Source organism: Drosophila mojavensis, unplaced genomic scaffold, assembly GCF_018153725.1.
Source record: "Drosophila mojavensis isolate 15081-1352.22 unplaced genomic scaffold, ASM1815372v1 contig_136, whole genome shotgun sequence".
NCBI classification, from domain to species: Eukaryota; Metazoa; Arthropoda; class Insecta; order Diptera; family Drosophilidae; genus Drosophila; species Drosophila mojavensis.
The window spans coordinates 30,203,179-30,223,385 of NW_025318667.1; the positions used below are offsets into that span (position 1 = coordinate 30,203,179).

Sequence of the window (20,207 nt, forward strand, 5' to 3'; positions counted from 1 at the left end):
ACCTTGACTAAGGGGAATACGCAAAAAATGACAAAAAGAAAAACAGGGGAAGCAGATAGAAACTGACGCTTCGCGACTTTGTCAAATTCAATGAATGAGTGAATGAATGAAATGCCAATAATAATAACAGCAACAACAACAACAACAACAACAAACTGTTTCAATCTAATGGAATCGTTTCCGTTTTGTGTACGTTATTGGGTCATGATTTGTGACGTTGTCGTTGTTATTGCTATTCTTGTTTTTCTTCTTTTTGTTGTCGTTTCCAGTTTCGCGACTTGTTGTTGTTTAATTTCTCTGATACAATGTACCCATTGAAAGTACATTAGGTTATATTCGTTTTGTGCCAGTGTTTGTAGCACTGAGAAAAAGACATAGCAACACTCTGTCTCTCTGCCCGTCCGTCTGCTCGATCGCATCAATCTGGTTAATTGTAGACTACAAAAGCTTCATTTATCAAATTTTGCATTTAGTTGTTCTGACTCTTACACATATTATGAATATAACGGATTTCTCGCATACCTTTCCCATTACGAATTGTTATACTCATTCACGAAAGTAAAATTTTGGTTTTGTGCAATGTCTTGCTGTCCGTCTGTCTGTCTGAATGACCGCAGTTTACTTCGGCGCTATGGAAGTTAGAGACTTAAAATTTGGAACACATACTCGTGTATATGTCCGATTCATAAAGTGTTCCCGCCCACGCCCACGCGTGGCAAAGCGGAAAATGCATTTTCCGATATGTCAGAAATCATATTAGCTGAAGAATATAGAGATCAAAAGATCAAAATCTATCACGGATATACCCTGTAATTATCACATTTTTAGAGCGTAAGCATAGAAATTTTGCAGTTAAGTTTCCGTCAGCTTGTTCTAAGAACTGACCAAAAATGAGGTGTCTACGCCCAGTAGAGGCGTGGTAAAGAGCTAAACTTAGCTACTAAATTGCTGATGGGATGTGAAGGAGTATTCTATGTCATCCAAATTTAGTATACATACATATATACAACACAAATGATGAAGTATAATAAATGTTTCTACTTTTTTCATCATGAATATAACAGATTTGTTATACCTTTTAATTTCTCATGAAACGAAAACGAAAGTGAATTTCTTATAGCGGATGTTAGGATTTTACGTTTATAAAATATTTTGATGTCATAGTTGCGTTCGACGAATTGCATTGAGAGCGCATATCTAAAACATACGTTCTATCACTCTATTTCTATTAGTGCGGGGTTTTGCCTATGTATACCTGTGTGTAGGGTATATCCTAGTCGACCTCTCTCGGAATGCACTGTTCCCAGTAGTTTTGCTCGCGTGGCAAACTCTTAAAGTAATGGATATTTGTGTGCGCAAATTATACGTCATTTAATTGCGTTGATTGCCGCTGGGTTAATGTACATATGAGGATTAAAGCATCATTAACGAATGTGGATACGCGTATCTCTTGGCCATTGTCTATGTCTTTTGCATATATTAATAATATTTCTATGAGTGAAGCTTTGACACTATAGTCAGATATTGGATTTTTGGAACTCTGGATTTAAATTCATTTTGAAATTATGAACTACATACGTTGACAAGTTCAGTTCAGCTCGTGAACTATAGAGCTACATGTGTAGGTAGTTCATTGAATAAGTTCAGTAGTTCGTTTGAATTGGAAGAGAGTGCTCAATTTTATGACATCATCAAATTAAATCAAATTAGTGAAGAAAGCTTCTTCTTTGAGAACTTCGTGGTCTGGCATACGCAACGTATGCGCAATCTGTGAGCACCTGTTGCGCCCCAGCAGCTCCTACTGCATTTGTATGCTACACAATAGAACTCAATGCGATTCAAATCAACTCAACTTAAGAGTTCAGCTCACAATTGCTTCACATTTCTTCTTGCCCTTCAATAAGCTTTCGATTATTCTCAAATCAAAACAGAAAGAAATGTTGTTTGTGAGTGTGTATGTGTGTGTGTGTGTTTGCAGGCAAATTGCTGAAATGATTGATGAACAAACAGTGAAAGTAGACTTCCAGAGCGCAGCCTGAGTAGGTGTGCCTACGTGTGTGTGTTTGTGTAGGTGCGTGTGTGTTTGTAGTTATTTGCCTTCAATTTGAAATTCTGTCGCTGGCCCAAGAGAGCTATAATTACAAAAACAATGTGTAAACAAAGAAAAAAAGGCGATTCCCGTTTGCAATTGTATTACACATGCATGCATACTACATATACGCACACACACAACAACATACTAACGGAATGTAGGTTTATGCAATTTATGTTGCTTCCCCACCCATTGCTCAGATCCCTCTTCGTCTTGCTCTCTCTTACTCTCCCACTCGCACATACACACACACACACACACACACACACACACACACACACACATATATAAGGGGTCGTCTAAGAGCGTCGCACTAAGTTTTCTTTTGGCCTTTCACTTCTAAATGTTGTCTTTTCATAAGCACATTCTCTTGCCCTCAGTTGCTCTTCCCCCTCTCTTGTTCACCCTCTCTATCACTCACCTTCTGACTCTCTCTCCCCCCTCTCTCTCTCTCTGTGGCTTACACTCACTCGCGCTCTTTTCCTGCCTACCTGATATCCCTCTCTGCGACCAATATATGCGCTCAGCGTTTTGCTCATTTTTCGCTTGACAAGCTTGACAAATTTCACTGTAATAAATACGACTTGTTAATACCCTTACCGAAACATTGTCGTATTGTTTGCATAGAACATTAGACTATCAAGCTAGGAAGATTCGCTTTAAATAGCTATAATAAATTTGGATGTCGAATGGAAAAATTAATTATAAATACAGTTTAATATTTTTGAGCTTTAAATTTTAAGCGTTTAATTAAAAAAAAATGTATTTTCAACTTGTCCAAATTTTGTGAATTATTTTGGCAAACCCAATGGGGTGTTCATAAGAGCTTTCGATATTTATCTTCTTTATTTTGTCCTTATATTGATATACTCCTAAATGTTAGCGAGGCCGGACTGCCAGAAAAATCTCTATCCCAGCTCCGTGTGAAGATCAACCATAATATCCGATAAGTGAATTGTCAAATTGTACCAATAAAAATTGTAATTAATATTATAACAATACCTTGCTCTTTTCATACTTATTACGTTATATAGGAAGCCCAAAGAAGGGTAGCAAATCTTCGATATATTTATAGTTAATTTTCCACCGTCCATTCACGCCGTTGTCCTGGCAATGGCGTCGATGTCAGCGTCAGCGTTAACGCCAGCGTCGACGTCGACGCCAGCGTCGTCGTTGTGTGTTGGTTCTCGCAAGTCTTCTGGCGGCGTTGCTAGGCTGGTGGGGCTGTTGGGTGTAAGTTTGGTTGCTTGGTTGCCATTGCGTCAGCGTCGCGACGCGTCGCTGCTGCTGACGCTAGCGCTGGCGCTGGCGATGCCGCGTCGTCGTCGTCGTCGCTCGCGTCGTTACGTTTTCGCAGTTCGCTTCTTGGCAGTTGCCCGTTTGCTGTTTACCGTTTGGTCAGCGCTCGTTTCTCGCGTTTTTCGCGTTTTTATTTTCGCGTTTCTCATTGTGATTGCCGTCGTCGTCGTCGTCGTCGTTGTTGTTCTTCTTGTTATTGTTGCTCTTGTTGCCTTTCTCGCCAATAATGCTTTCAATTGCACAAAACGCTGTCCAATTTATGATGATATGATATAAGTGCGTACGAATGCCAAATGCTCAATCGGGAAAACAACAAATAAATAAACGTTTTGTCAAACACGTTGCAACAACAGCAGAAACGGCAGCAACAACAAAAGCAACAATAGCAACAAGAGGAAAAACAAGTGCAAGTGCAATAAGAAATGTGCTAAAAATGTACGCAAATAGCAAATATCGAAAATGCGACAACAACAAACGAGTGTTGTCTTCTCTTGTTGTTATGGTCATTCTGCCCATCGCCGTTGCCGTCGTCGTCGTCGTCGTCATCGTCGTTGTCGCTCTTGCCGATGCGGATGATGCACGGACATCTGCCATTTGGCACCTGGCACCCAGCACTGAAACGCCGAAACGCTGAAACACTGAGACCCGCCCCTGAACCCACCCACCGACTCACTGAAGCGCGCCACCTCATTTTGTGCCGAGTGCTTGCTAATTTTATTTAGCTGCTGCCTCAGCATAATTATTATTGAGCCTCCATCGATTCGCTATTGGCTTGGCATTGTCTCTGCTCTCTCGCATTTTACTCGCACTTGGGTTAATTCTTGTAAACTGGGCAGCACCGCCTCACAACGGCAGGGCTTTTGCCATGGTGACGCATGCGACAACCTACAGAGTGTAATGTAAAAAGAAAACAAAAAGCACGCTTACGCCCTGCTCAGCCGAACGGCAAGCGGGCACAGCAAAGGGCGCAAGGAGCAACACTCGTATGCGTGACTCATGCATGTGAAATGGGAAGGAGGAGTGGACACTCACACAGGCACGCACACGCACACACACACACACACTCATGCACAATAGGTGAATAGTTATGTGCCGTTGCCGCCTTGCCGGCTGCTCATTTTGTTACTCTCTCGTTTTTGCTCTCTCGGAGCAGTCTTCAAACAATTGACAACGAATCAAATGAATGTCAAATTAGAGAGCACAAACAACTACATTTGATTTCTGGTCGTGCTCTTCGCACAGGCCAACTTCCCCTTGGGTGCCAGAGTAAGAGAGAGCGAATGAGTTCAGTTAAGGACACTGGCAACAGCAGTAACCATGCGGCTCATGATCACACTGCGAAAGCCCACCTCCACTTGCGTCTAGCCACTTTGGGTAGTAGACGCACCTGTAGTCAAGCCAATTTGCATCGCATTGCCACGGCTCTTGTTACCTGTTGCTCTACTGCTCTATTTCCCGGCATCCACAGTTGGCGCACCTTCCACAGTTGCCATCTTCTCCATCTCCACAAAGCGACGCAGACTCTGAATGACATATTCATGTGAACCTTTGCAGGTTTATTTTTATCGATAATATTTTATGTGCTTTTACACACATTTTGAAGAGACGTTGATATACCCTACGTAAATTTCACTAATTGAGGCAAAAACTATATATTAATATTAATATTACAATAATAACACAATTGTAGCAAAGGTAACCCCACATATTTTATACCCTGTAAGATCTATTGCTATAAATATACGCATGGAGTATTATATAGGTATTTAAGAGTAAAAAAACAACAACTTTTTGTTAAACCTTTTACTAAGATGTGATGTACATTGAAGATATTTGAGTTATCCCAGATCAAGCCAACGTCTTAATGCCTACTACAATGTTGTCTAGCATACCGTGTAACCAAATGATATGTACAGCATTTGGCCTAGTTCTCATTTTGCACTTTTCATGCTCAAATTGCACTTTCAAAAACGCAATGAGACCTAATTAACACCCTTGAATCGTATTTGCCAATAGTAATCAGAGAACAAAAACGACAGCAGCAATGAAGGAAAATAAATAAATATTGGAAATTAATTCAAATTTCAAATTTGTTCTCCCATTGTTCGCCAAGCACGAAATATTGTTCTAACAAGAATTTTAAATATTTTAAACAGATTTCCGTTTTCTGGCTTTTGCCTGTTGTTATTGTTGTTGGAATAGTACAGCCGGCAGCTACAGTAGTCACGCCTTATACAGTCACTTTCTGAGTGTTGAATTAAGCCAATTAAGTTACGTTTTTATGGAACAGCATCTTTCACTTTAACAAGACATAAAATAATGAAAGGAGGTTCTTAATATCTTCATCCAAAGTATTTGAGGAATATCAAAAGTTTATCACTTACTGTTGTAGCAAGTGCCCACTGTACGTCGGGGCGCGATAAATAGCCACCGCTGTTTACAGCTCACGAAAGACAAATCCGAAAATCCAAATCAAAGGCAAAAGCGTATATACTTTATATATTACTCATGCGCCGCGTGGAACCAATCGTCCAATAAATTGATGAAAAACATTCGCGGCCTGCACAGCTGTTTTTCTTGTTGTTCTCATTGTTGCTCTCCTTGTTACATTGCTGTTACTATTATTAGAGGAGAAGAGAAGAGAGTCTTGGGTCTTTATCTTATTTTACCCTGTATCTTAACCCCGCTACCATTTCTTTTACGACAATGGCGACGATGACAATGATGGTAAACCGAAAGAATATGAATAACAATTGATATATATGAACATATATTCATGCATAAAGATAAGAGACGGTATGAGAGATGAGGAGTTGAAGAGGCAGCTAGCTATTTAAAGTCGCCGTCATGCCCGGCACTAGAAAAGGCAGCGAGGCGGGGCAACGTACGCGCCAAAGACCGGATACACTCGAACTGGGTGTGCTGAGTGCAGATATAAGACAGCAACAACAACAGCGGGAGCAGGAGCGAGAACTGGAGCAGGAACAGGAACAACAGGAACCGGATATAGAGCATTGGTCAGCTGCAGCCGCACAGCCGACGGCTGCAACGACGCGTCGCAGTCGCTGGTTTAACTTCGCCAGTAAATCGCGACGGCGACGACTGCTACGCTGTGAGGAGGAGCAAATGCAGCTGGCGGTGGAGCCAGAGCACGAGCATGATCTCGAACAGCAACAGGTGCGCCTGGCCCAACCGGAGATCACGAACATTGGCAACTCAACTCTGACAATCGCCTCGCCCGCGGCCACGCACATCAAGCCGGCAGTGCCATCGTCAGCTACTGCGTCGAGCCACCTGGCCGATAGCTTCTACAGCTTGGCCAATGCGGACGCTGGGGATGAACCCAAGGCGGCCATCGATGTGGAACAGCAGTACAAGGAACAGCCGCCGTCCAAGCCGCGTCTTTCCGTGCTACAACGGTTCGCCAGCTGGCGACGCAGTGCCCCCGACAGCCTGCCCAGCCGTCGTCACAGTCGCCTCCAAAGCGGAGATCTCGGCTCGCAACCTCAGCTCTCGGCTTCGGCGTCGGCTCGTAATCTGCGGCGTCTGTCGCAAATGCGACGTCGCCGCAGCTCGTACTACTTCTCGGGTAAATGGGAACGGGGTTGTAGCTAATAGAACTTAGCCCAATCTTTATTATCCCGGCGAATTTCTCAGCTAATCTAAGCTCCTCCGCTTCTTTCTCTTACAGATAATGAACGCAGAATCCGCGCTAACGACAAAGATTTTAACTCTCAGTTTAAGTATCACGTAAGTTCATTTCAGAATCTTTTCGACCTTACAGCTGAATTGAATCGATTTATCTGATTGTCCGATGGAAAACTATCAAATCGATGTGTTTTATTCCTTTCCCGCACATAGAACAACTACATCAAGACATCGAAGTATACCCTGTTGACGTTTCTGCCGTTCAATCTGCTGGAACAGTTCCAGCGATTGGCGAACTTTTATTTCCTGTGCTTGCTGGTGCTCCAGCTGATACCTGCGATATCCTCGCTGACTCCGGTGACGACAGCGATTCCCTTGATCGGAGTGCTGACGCTGACTGCCGTGAAGGATGCCTACGACGATATCGTAAGTATATATGTGAAATATATATATGTATGTAGGTATATGGAACTAAAGGTATCCATTCCTTGTCCCGACAGCAACGACATCTGTCCGACTCGCAGGTGAATAACCGCAAGTCGAAGACCCTGCGCAATGGCAAGCTGGTAGAGGCCAAGTGGTCAGACGTCCAGGTGGGCGATGTGATTCGCCTCGACAACAATCAGTTTGTGGCCGCCGATATAATGCTGTTGACGACATCGGAGCCAAATGGACTGTGCTTCATTGAAACGGCCGAACTGGATGGGGAGACGAATCTGAAGGCTAAGCAATGCTTGATCGAGACAACGGAGCTGGGCGAGCAGCACGATCTGCTGTGGAACTTCAACGGCGAGATCATCTGCGAGCGACCCAATAATCTGCTGAACAAGTTCGAGGGAACCCTCATGTGGAAGAATCAGCGCTTCGCTCTCGACAACGACAAGATTCTGCTGCGTGGCTGTGTTCTGCGCAACACGCAGTGGTGCTACGGTGTCGTGGTCTTTGCCGGCGTCGACACCAAGCTGATGCAGAACTCGGGCAAGACGCAGTTCAAGAGCACTGGAGTTGATCGCCTGCTCAACTTCATCATCATTGGGGTCAGCCACGGCATACATATCCAAGCAAACTATCGTCGAATCACATCTTCTCGTCTTTTCCTGCAGATTGTGCTCTTTCTGGTCTCGATTTGTGCGCTGTTTGCGCTGGGCTGCGCCATCTGGGAGGGCCTGATCGGTCAACATTTCCAGCTATATCTGCCCTGGGAACACATTATACCACAGGAGATGGTCGCCTCCGGTGCCACGGTCATTGGGCTGCTCGTTTTCTTCTCGTACGCCATAGTCTTAAACACAGTTGTGCCAATTTCACTCTATGTTTCAGTAGAGGTCAGTGCCTAAATTTTAGCTATAAGCAATACATAAATATCTTGAAGGCATCTACGTTGAATAACTGTTAGTTAGAAAGTTCTTAATTTTCTATTTCATATAATTTAAATTGTATTCATTACTAGGGACATGGGTGTAGAACCCTTTCCTTTTGTATTCGGTTTGATTCTAAGCTCATTTGGAAACAACTCGTAAATAATTCCTTGGTATCACTTTAAGGAATATGTAATTGGACGAAAAATATGAGCTTCAGGGTTCTGAAAGGATGTTCTAATATGGTTTTGCCAGAAACAAGCGAGTTTTTATGCCTTCTCAAAATGTAGTTTGAGACTTAGATCCCAGCCTTGGGCTACTTTCTATATATACATATATGTACATACTTTGCTTACCTATGTGTGTTATATGATATTTTGAATTTTTGCCTGTGCAGGTCATACGCTTTGCTCAGTCGTTCCTCATCAATTGGGACGAGGAGATGTATTATGCACGTACTCAAACATATGCCAAAGCACGCACCACCACGCTCAACGAGGAGCTGGGCCAGATACAGTACATCTTCTCGGACAAGACGGGCACCCTGACCCAGAACATAATGACCTTTAACAAGTGCAGCATTAACGGGCGAACCTATGGGGATGTCATTGACCTGCGCACCGGCGAGCTTATTGAAATAACTGAGGTGAGTTCCCCCTCCTCCCATTTAGTTTTCCTTTTTCCCAATTCTGATTTTAACCACTTATACACAATACTCTAACAATACAATCCTCTGTCCGGCCATGGGGCATTGGGTGACTCTGTGTGTGAGGAGCGAAGCTTAATTGGGTGCTGGTCCCCTATCTGTGTGTGCATCTTGTATGTCTGTGTGTGTGTGTGCACTGTGCAAGCGCCCCAGCCAAGAGACGGTGCACAGTTGCTGCCTTTCACCTGTAGCCTTAAGAGCAAACACTAGTCAGCAAGTGCAAAGCTTACGCGAAGTAGAAGACTTGAGAGGTTTTTCGTACTATGCAGATGATGAAAATAACGTACATATATAGACCACGTAGATTGCAAGTGTTAGAGACATTATGATTAACGTCAGCTATATATGACTGTCTAGCACATGTTATATTACAGATGAGCTGTATAACTGTTACACAACTGTCCAAATTATGTTCATAACTGTCATTCACGAAAAAGCGGCTATGCAAGTGTTATACTCTAGATATATGTATATATGTTACACCATCCAATTTGAATAGAGAGTTTACATCTAGTTTCTTTTTTAATTTAACAATTTCGAATGAGATCTTTTCGATACCAAATTTGAGCTAGTAAAAATTTAACAGTAAATTATTATGGGAATAAACTTAACAACATATATTGAAGAGTTGCTCCTTATAGCCGATTCAGTTTAAATCAAAAAGCCTGTTAGAGAGTTGAATCATTTGAAAATGCTCTGCGAATCGAAAATCGTTGAACTAAGCACGAATAGTGCATGATAACTGCTTGCATTGACTGGGGCAGCAGAGGTCGCTGCGACTGCGACAATTTGCAATGGCAAGAAAGCTGAAGCACTGTAGTCCATAACTCGTAGATATTGTGTGTCTTTCTATTTAATTGTGTGCCCAGCAAGCCATCAACTCACATTACTCGTTATAGCAGCAAACACTTTTCCAAACTTGCAACAGCAACAACAGTAAAAGCAGCAAAAGCAGCAGCAACAGCAAAAGCAGCAGCGGCGTCAACAAGCGCAGCAGCAGCAGCGCATCGACGGCAGCCACGCCTACAGCCCCGCCCACCATATTAGTGCACACAGCCGAGGTGCACGCGAAGAAGAGCGCCTTGCTAGTCACCCAAGACGGCGGCACCCAGCTGGCTCACAGTCCGGAGGAGTTGTGTGGCCGTATAGCCAGCGAACAGGCGACGCCGGCGATCAGCACAATGGAGAATCCGCTGGCACGCAAGCAGGTGCACTACCTGTCGCCCAGCCGAAGTGTGGCCAACGAGGACGACGTGGACGATCCCGGCGGGAGCAAGGAAGATCCCGGCAGTCGCAGCCCCAGCGCCAGTCCCAGTGCCAGCAGCGGCTTGGGTGCCTGCTTCACGCGCAGTGGGCAGCGCATGCGCCGTCAGCTTTCCGGGGGGCTCTCCACGAGCTGCGCCAGTGGCAGCGTCAGTGGCGACAAAGTAATAATCTTGCATGACAATCAACCAGAACACGAGCACCACCACCAACAGCAACAGCAACAGCAACAACAGAAACAACAACACGAACAGCAAACTAACCGCAAGCTGGTCAAATTCAATTTAACGCCATCTGCATCATCCGCCACCGAATGCGAGACATCAGCCATTGACAGCGACAGCGGTTGCTGCGCTCCATTTCGACCGCACCACCACAGCCATAGAAATAGCGAGAGAAACAACAGCAGCCGCAGAAACAGCAACTGCAACAGCAACAGCAGCACCAACACCAACACCAACACCAACACCAACAACAACAACAGCAGCAGCAGCACCACCACCACCACCACCACAACTAACGCACACCACCGTTATCTAAGCACCCACCGCTTTGCCACTAATTGGAGTTCGTCCCACCAAAAAGTGCACGTATGCATGTTGTCCACTTGTTCGCAAACCAAATCCTGTCTAGAATTATATGCATAAATGTATAATACGATATGTTGGCTTTCAGTGTAACCCCAACTGTGAGTGTGTGTGTGTGAGAGAGAGTGCGTGTTTGTGTGAGAAAGTGTGTGTGATAAGACCCCGTATTCAGCTTGATCCAGTTGTATTGATTGTATAGGCTATAAGTTTTATATACATATTTCTGTGCTTAATTGGTTATACGAATATACATATATACAACCATAAATACACACACATATATATCGATATATAACTGCTTTAGCTGATTAACCCCAGTGCTAAGTAATTAAAGCTTCTTATCCGTAGTGACCTACCAATATCCTAGCTTGACCCCATATCGTGTAAGGTATCAATTAACTCGAATATCGTATAATGGATTTTCAATGTTTGCATTCGATGAGTATCGTATGTGAAATAGCATTTACTGCATGCCGAATGTCGTATCGCGTATTGTGTCGTTTATTACCGCTGGATATATTCTAGCAGTGTATTTTCAAAATGCTTGATAGCATTATTGAGTATCGTAATTCGCAAATCGCATTTGAAGTTGACCAAATGTTGAAGCCATATTTATGTGTATTATATAATATCCTTATCGAAACTAACCACGCCATCTAATTCCCAGCTAAGCTATCGTAAATCTCTTTAACGTATTCTAATTTGAATTTGGTGCTTGCCTCTGCTTTCTACCGAGATTAACTGCTTACAAGTATAAACATTTATCTTACTGAAATACGCTAACAAGTCACATGAAACGCTCAAAGTTCAATGTTCATATGGAGCTAGTCGAAAATAATCCTATTCGATCCACTTTTAGATGCTCGAACCGGTTGACTTTTCGGCCAATCCGCATCACGAAGTCGACTTTCGCTGGTACGATCGCACATTGCTGGACGCGGTCCGGTCCGACGAAGAGCACTCGCAGAACTTTTTCCGACTGCTCGCCCTGTGTCACACGGTCATGGCGGAGACCGTTGACGGTCGCCTGGAGTACCAAGCGCAAAGTCCCGACGAGGCGGCCCTCGTCTCTGCCGCTCGCAACTTTGGCTTTGTGTTCCGCACGCGCACACCGAACAGTATTACCATCGAAGTAATGGGTCGCATAGAGGTAAGTGGTGTACTGAGTAACTCCTCGTACCGAATATCGTATACCGAATACTTGCAGGAGTACGAACTGCTGCACATACTCGACTTTAACAATGTGCGCAAGCGCATGTCCGTCATCCTGCGACGTGGCAACTCTGTGGTGCTCTATTGCAAGGGCGCTGACAACGTGATATACGACCGCTTGCATAGCGGGCAGGAGGATCTTAAGGCACGCACTCAAGATCATCTGAATGTGAGTACTCATTGTCGTAAATTGAATATCGTTCAACATAGACCTCTAACAGAAATTCGCCGGAGAGGGCCTACGCACTCTGGTGCTGGCAGAACGCCGCCTGTCAGAACAGTACTACAACGACTGGCGATCGCGACAGCAGGAGGCGGCGCTGTCTATGGACTCGCGCGAGTCGAAACTGAATGCCGTTTACGAGGAGGTGGAGAGCGGCATGCAGCTGCTGGGAGTGACGGCCATCGAGGACAAGCTGCAGGATGGCGTGCCCAAGTCCATAGCGAATCTACAGAATGCGGGCATCAAGATCTGGGTGCTCACTGGCGACAAGCAAGGTACATTTAATATTAACTCTTAGCCAATTGACCAATGCGTTTAAACACTTCCATCTTCTTCGTAGAGACGGCTATCAACATTGGCTACTCCTGCCAGCTGCTCACTGACGAGCTCGTGGACGTCTTTATTGTGGACGGGAACTCTGTCGAGGAGGTGGAGAAGCAGCTGCGCCAGTTCAAGGAGTCCATCAAAATATTTGATCGCTTCCGGCCAGGCGGTAAATGCCCCAATTTAAAGTAAATAAATCCACTCTAGCATGAGCTTATTTCGTGCAGGTACCGAGGCAATGAATCACTTCAATAGCGACAGCAGCATGGATCCGATGAGCGTTGCCATGACGCAGACATCAGCATTTATGCAGGATGCCAACGGCTCGACCATGCCACCGCCGCCAGCCATATCGGTGGTTACCTTTAGGTGGGATGCCAAAATTAAGGATAATAAGGGCGGACCGGACAGGTAGAGGGCACTCCAAAAGCAAATTTCCAAATTCTCAATTCAAGCAAAGAAATTAAAATTAAAAAAAAAAAAAAACAATAGAAGAAACTCCAAAATAATTAATAAAGATTCTAGATGCAGTGAAGCTAAACCAGATATGACACCAAAGCGCAGCTAGAAAGTCACCCTGTATTTACTGCTAACTCTATCAGTGTATCTATGTATCTACCTCTCTATATCTCTCTATATATACTTTTTTAAATTTATTTATTTCCTTAAGGTTTTATTAACTAGTTTTGTTTGTAAACAACAATATCTGATTTTTCTATTTTTCTGTTTTTCACGTACCATTCGGTTGTCTCTAGACTTCTCTTTCTTTCTTTCTCTTTCTCTTTGTCTCTCTTTCTCTCTCTGTCTCTATCTCTCTCTCTTATTAGCAGATCTACCTTTAAAGTAATTATTTTATAGGTTTTAGTTTATTATTATATCGTGTCGTTTGATTGGTAGAAAGATCAAAATGCGAAAAATGACGAAAAGCCAAAATAGATCAAAACAATTATTACTTAATGTATCTTTTACTAGTAAACCCAAGGATGTTACCCTCTATTGGTACTTGTTCCGCCCGTCAAGTAAACAAAAACAAAAGAACACAATTTTTTATAATACAAACTGTTTTCTGTTATCTTCATGAATATAATCAAAATTTAATGTGCATTGTTTGAGTTCTGTCAGTTTTGTCATCTTAATCATATTTAAATTACGTACAAGAAATGAAGGAAACTTGCAAGTGTCGTATTAAAACATAAACTAAACTTAAGTCCAAAACAAATTCAAAGTTTAGGCCAAATTAAAACTTACATTTCTCATGCTGAAAATCGAATTCAAATATCGATCCTTAGTTTACTCGTTGTTTTTGTTGTTGTAGTTTTGCTCACATCTAATATCATTTAACTTAATATCAAGTCTAGAGCTATACAATTATGTGTCTATAAATAAATTTATTGAATATCGTAAAACGTATACCGTACATCCTATATTGTATATGGTATATATAAATATATGTGAATCAATCATCGTATTTAGTATATCGTATGTCTTATACCATGCATCTTATTCGTATATTGTGATTCGTATACCATGTATTCTATGTCGTACATCGTATATTGTATATTAAATATCGTCGAATATCATATATCGAATATCTTGACTTGCTCTCCCTCTCTGTCTAACCCTGTAACTTCCTTAACTGCTTTCCACATTTATTGTTGACTGTTGTTCTTGTTTACCAATTTTTGTAATTCATCCCATACAATTCATACTACTTACATTACACACTTGCAAACACCACGCAACGATTCGTTTGAAACTTTTCACTAATCTACGCCGTATTTATCTCACTCTCTAAAACTGACACTCACGAACAGCGCCGAGTGCAATGATATCTTTGGAGATCCTGAGAAGAACTCGGATGGAAGGCGCACTGCACCCTCGGTAATTGTGGACGAGAATACTGGCTTCGCTCTTGTGGTCAACGGTCATTCGCTAGTTCATTGTTTGTCGCCGGAACTGGAGAGCAAGTAAGTAAAAATAGTAATTTTAGCGTCTGGTGTACGCGCATGCAGACCACACAGTCAGCACACTCCTGCGTTACTTCATCTTCAGGATGAACTTTCAGTTGTATTTGATAATGCGATTCAGTGTATTCTGGTATAGAAATGTCTGCACTTATTAACAGCATTCATTATAGTGGATTAAATTTGATAAATATCTACTAGAATTCAGCACATATAATCAGATCAGATGTAAGATCTGTTTCAATCTGCTTTCGAAAGCGGGTTTTTATAAGAGTATGCTAATAGATATAGACATTCTGAAAGATATATGTATGTATGTACTTACCATACCTAACTATTTCAGTTTTAGTAATACACTGTATACATTGATCGTTCAATTGAATTCTTCTTCTAAATATCGTTTTCCTTTATTTATCCTGTGACTTACTATCTTCTTTTTGACCTGGGCGAGCTCTGCAGTTCCACATGTGGCTCCTTTTGAAGTTACCTAGATTATACTTTGCTCACTCTCTCAACTCTTTCACACAGATTCCTGGACATTGCGTCGCAGTGCAAGGCGGTAATTTGTTGCCGAGTGACGCCGCTGCAGAAGGCGCTGGTTGTCGAACTCATTAAGCGTGCCAAAAATGCTGTCACCCTGGCCATTGGCGACGGTGCCAACGATGTCTCCATGATCAAGGGTGAGTCCACACCCATACACATACTCACATACCTAGTTATTTAAACATTGTCTTCTACTCTCCAGCTGCACACATTGGCGTGGGCATCTCGGGCCAGGAGGGCCTCCAAGCGGTCCTCTCCAGCGACTATGCCATTGCCCAGTTCTGCCACCTGGAGCGTCTGCTGCTGGTGCACGGACGTTGGTCCTACTATCGCATGTGCAAATTTCTACGCTACTTTTTCTACAAGAACTTTGCATTTACGCTGTGCCACTGCTGGTATTCCCTTTTCTGTGGCTTCAGTGCTCAGGTGACTCCCCAGGCGCGCTTTTTTTGTTGCACACTAGATACTGGAAAATTATTAGGTTGATGTCAGAGTAGCCGCGATAAGCGATGAGATGCTTAAGCGATAATTATCGCAGCGATCTGCAAAGCGATGACATGACAGAGTGAAAGCTATCCATAAAGAGAGAAACATTGCGAGTATTCAAATTGTAGTCATTACGAGTGTTAAAATTTTACTCTCAGTCGCAATGTTTTCATGAAAAAAAGCAACAGGATCCATCCAATAAATGAAAACCGTTTGAAAACTCATTGCTTATATCCAAATTTAAGACTGTGTCCTGACAAACTTTTTATCTATTCACGAATGTCCATCTATATACACGAATATCTATACTCGAATGTCCAGCGATTCAGAATCGCTTTCTCGCAACTTGCTTTTTTTTGTCGTTTTGGCTCTCTTCTCGCTTCGCTTGCACTCTGACACGTGTTAAGCGATTACATGTATATCTGCATGTAGAGTTTTCTCGCTCGCTTTTGTCGCTCAACATTATCGCATCGCTTATCGCGGCCACTCTGACATCAGCCTTACGTTCTAGAAATTCTGGATGTGGTCTCGACTGCGAGAGATGAATGCGATTTGATAATTGTTAACATTATTCAATTCATTTTCACGACACATCTATATGTATTTAACGTATGTTCCCATATAACATTTATAATAATAATATCTTTAATGCTCTCAGACCGTGTTCGATCCCATGTTCATATCGGTGTACAATCTGTTTTATACATCACTGCCAGTCCTGGCACTGGGCGTCTTTGAGCAGGACGTGTCGGATAAAAATAGCGTGGAGTACCCACGTCTATATACGCCGGGCCTGAAGAGTGAGCTGTTCAACATACGTGAGTTCATCTACAGCGTGCTGCACGGCGCCTTCACGTCGCTCATCCTGTTCCTCATACCGTATGGCGTTTACAAGGACGGCGTCTCCCACAATGGGTACATACTGAGCGATCACATGACACTCGGCGCTGTCGTGGCAACTATACTGATTGTGGACAATACGGCGCAGGTGAGCACACCCGACTTGGTGCGTGGTATCAGTTTACAAAGGTTCTATTTCCATTGTCCATTTACCAGATTGCGCTCTATACCTCGTACTGGACTATAGTCAATCACATAACCATATGGGGCAGCCTCATCTGGTATTTCGTGCTGGACTACTTCTACAACTACGTAATTGGCGGGCCATATGTGGGATCCTTGACGCAGGCCATTAAGGATCTAACCTTTTGGATGACCATGCTAATCACAGTCGTTATGCTGATGGCGCCGGTGCTCGCCTACAAGTTCTACTTGCTGGACGTCCACCCCAGTCTCTCCGACAAGGTGAGCAGCTGCCAGAAGAAGCGTTTTTATTGATTCGCTTAACCCAAATTTGCTTTACAGATTCGCCAAAAGTCCCTGAAGAAGGTGCACTCGCGCGTCTCCAGCGATGTGCGCCGCACTCCCTCCTCGCGACGTGGACGCCGGTCCGTGCGGTCGGGCTACGCATTTGCGCATCAGGTTAGTGGAGATGAGACTTGATCTCATTTTTGCGTATTCCATATATTTCATATATATGTTTTTTGCAGGAGGGCTTTGGTCGACTGATTACGTCGGGCAAGATAATGCACAAGATGCCGCAGGATTTCGCCTTTCCGCTGGGCCTGGGCACCAAGAAATCGCAGACGCTGCACAACAGCGTAGCCGCCTCAGTGGATGGCATGAACAATAAGCAGCAAAACCACACGAACAACAGCGGTGGCACCAAGACCAACGACAACAACAACACGAATCTGCGGCACAATCAAAATAATCAGATCCACTCGTCGATGGCAGACATAAGGCACGACGGACGCGCCAGCGGCGAAAGGTATCAGGGCAGCGCCAGCACCGACGAGCTGAGTCCGCGTGCGCCCTGCCAAGACCTGGACACCATCAATCTTTAAAGCTGAACAACGATCACGAGTGCAGCGACCACAACAACAAATCAAACACCAAAAATTAGGCGAACTTAACGATTTTAAGCAAAAAACAAAACCAATATACTCATTCACGAAAGTGAAATGAGTATAACAACACAAAGAGAATCAAAAAACAATTAATTAAATCTACAAATGTTTAAGCTTAGCGACTATATATAATTTACAAACGTGTGTATGTTTCTGTATGCATGTGCATGAGTGTGTGTGTCTGTCTGTTTTATATTATTTAATTTATTAAAAAAAAAAAAAAACCAAAAAAACAAGCAAACTACCCAACATTCAATGTAAGCTATCAAAGTGATTTTCTGTCCTTTTAAAGATTTATTATAACAAGTGCTAGAGTATTTGGCATATACATAGAGTATTTCTCATATTTTCCTGCTAAAAGTATTTTTTATTTATTTTTTTTTTTTATTTTTATTACATTTTAGCTTAGTCTCAAACATACTAAATGCAAAGAATATATAACATTCAGTTTAGTAAAGTTCTCAAAAACAAAAAGACAAAAAATATTGTGAAAAGTCCCAAACTCCCATAAACTGGGCTGCATTTAGCATAAGATTCATGCAAGTCCCAATAGACAGCTCTCTTTCTCCCTCACTCACTCTATCTTAATTTATGTGTGTATGTGTGCGAGTGCTGATTTTAGATTATAAATCGAAACAGAACCATTGAGAAACTGAAAGTGTACTTAAATAACTATTAATTGTTGTGCTGTGTCTTAAAGTAGATGAGGAACTTGAATCTTAAATTATAATCTCTGATAGTCGTAACTCTAATAAAACCTGGCCAATTCAACTTACCAATTAGTATATTTTTGAAACCCGCTGTATTTTCTAGTTATATATATATATATATATATATATATATATATATATATATATATATATATATGTAAACACCCTGTTACACACACATCAACAGCCATACACAATAATACACTGCTGTGTTCCTAACTACAGTTCCATTTAGAGGTAGTATACAAATAATTTAGCTGTGCAGTCCCCTAATTATAAGCCAGTTACTGTCTTTAAAATGCGTCTACAGTAACAATGTGTAGATGCGTGTGTGTGTGAATGTGTGTATAACTTAACTGCTTTTGCATATAAAACGAAAGTTTTTGGATGAGATATTTTAATTACGTATGTCATAGAATTTAACTCAATAAGAAGCGGGCTGTGGATTAACAATGGGTCGAAGGTGAATAAACACAGGTGCAAAAGTTATCATAGGTTTTTAATACGCAATGTGTACGATATGCAGATCAACTAATCAAATCCAAGCGGTGTGGTTGATTGACTCATATCGATTTTTTTTCTAGGCGCTGTCATGTGGAGCATATTTTTGCCTGTTATTCAACTATGATTATTATTATTATTATTAGCATTAATAGCATAAAATGTACGTGAGGAAATTAGATAAAACATGTGTGTGTGTCAATTTTTTTTTTAAATCAAAAAATTTAGAAAACTAAGAAATTATGCTAAGCGAATTTTAAATTATTAATAAATGCGAAATATTTTCAAAAGAAAAAAAAAAAATAAAAATAAAAATAAATTCTATTGCTGTAGGTAACTCTCATAGGATTTGTATATAATATTCTTTTTTTAATGGGTTCAGCTCGTTGCACTAATCAAGAATAGACTTTGTGCCACGCGTGCTTCTGCCAGTGACATACATTAACAAAACAATTATAGCCTTATATCTCATTTCAGGGGATTCAGGGTATCAAGAAAAAAGTAAATTAAATGATAAAGCAAAAACCTAGATTACTGATAGGATAAATATGTGAAATGTGCTTGCCTGTTGCCATGGTATTAGATATAAACTAACAGCTCCTACTATTCGAGTGAGTTAGTATCTTCGTGACGTTTAAAAGATGCATTTTCACCAAGAGAGGGAAACAGAGGAAGAACAACAGCTATACTGTTGCTGAATATAGTTCCGATTGTTGTTGATTATAGGGTTTCAGTGAATTCGATAATCAAGAGAAATGACAGAACAAGGCAGAAAAGGAACTGGGCTGCAGACTGTCGGCCGAGTAATACAGTGCTTATCATAATTATAGCCCACTTTTAATCCACTTAAACGAATAGGCTGAAAATTTTTCCCAAATGGCATATTTCCTCAAAATCTTCAAAAATGAGTAGTCCAGTATTTCAATTATGAATGGCAAAACATTTTTTCCAGGGACCGCAAATAAGAGTTATGCATTTAAAACAAGTAAGAAGACTCTAGTCGAGACTGCTCGACTAGGAGATACCCTGAACCCTCTAATCTTATATTCTAATCGCTCTGCACTTCGTTTCGGCACACATACATACAAACGAACGTATTAGAACGCGATCTGCTAACTGCGCAGTAAGCAGCGACTGCGCTTGGGGTGCGCTGCAGTGTGGCCAACATTATAAGAATTTATTTGTTGAATAATTTAATTTCTAGACGTACAATCTTAATGAAACTTTCAGGGCGTAATCATGTGGTGAATGTATGTACATTAAAAAGCACAAGTCTGTAGTACTTGAAATACGCTTTTTACAAAGGTGAGGGTGAGGGGGT

General features: G+C 42.1%; 1 protein-coding gene across 9 annotated transcripts in view; it reads left to right on the forward strand.

Annotated features, from left to right (window-relative positions):
- Positions 1 to 18,450, forward strand: part of LOC6586215 (phospholipid-transporting ATPase ID) — a 42,159-nt gene extending 23,709 nt beyond the window's left edge. Inside the window, exons 1-20 of one of the 9 annotated variants that reach the window (XM_044008420.1) lie at positions 3,483 to 3,826; positions 6,131 to 6,980; positions 7,083 to 7,141; positions 7,253 to 7,465; positions 7,540 to 8,076; positions 8,143 to 8,364; positions 8,795 to 9,043; positions 10,003 to 10,956; positions 11,813 to 12,103; positions 12,161 to 12,334; positions 12,387 to 12,663; positions 12,729 to 12,881; positions 12,940 to 13,123; positions 14,527 to 14,679; positions 15,205 to 15,356; positions 15,422 to 15,645; positions 16,364 to 16,693; positions 16,762 to 17,010; positions 17,071 to 17,187; positions 17,256 to 18,450. In XM_044008420.1, coding sequence (XP_043864355.1) covers positions 6,239 to 6,980; positions 7,083 to 7,141; positions 7,253 to 7,465; positions 7,540 to 8,076; positions 8,143 to 8,364; positions 8,795 to 9,043; positions 10,003 to 10,956; positions 11,813 to 12,103; positions 12,161 to 12,334; positions 12,387 to 12,663; positions 12,729 to 12,881; positions 12,940 to 13,123; positions 14,527 to 14,679; positions 15,205 to 15,356; positions 15,422 to 15,645; positions 16,364 to 16,693; positions 16,762 to 17,010; positions 17,071 to 17,187; positions 17,256 to 17,612 — 5,637 coding nt within the window. In that variant the 5' untranslated portion in view covers positions 3,483 to 3,826; positions 6,131 to 6,238 and the 3' untranslated portion in view covers positions 17,613 to 18,450. Of the gene's footprint in view, positions 1 to 3,482; positions 3,827 to 6,130; positions 6,981 to 7,082; positions 7,142 to 7,252; positions 7,466 to 7,539; positions 8,077 to 8,142; positions 8,365 to 8,794; positions 9,044 to 10,002; positions 10,957 to 11,812; positions 12,104 to 12,160; positions 12,335 to 12,386; positions 12,664 to 12,728; positions 12,882 to 12,939; positions 13,124 to 14,526; positions 14,680 to 15,204; positions 15,357 to 15,421; positions 15,646 to 16,363; positions 16,694 to 16,761; positions 17,011 to 17,070; positions 17,188 to 17,255 lie in introns of those variants that run through there. The other 8 variants (XM_044008416.1, XM_044008422.1, XM_044008421.1 and 5 more) reach the window with 8 other exon arrangements.
- Positions 18,451 to 20,207: the final 1,757 nt, after the last annotated feature.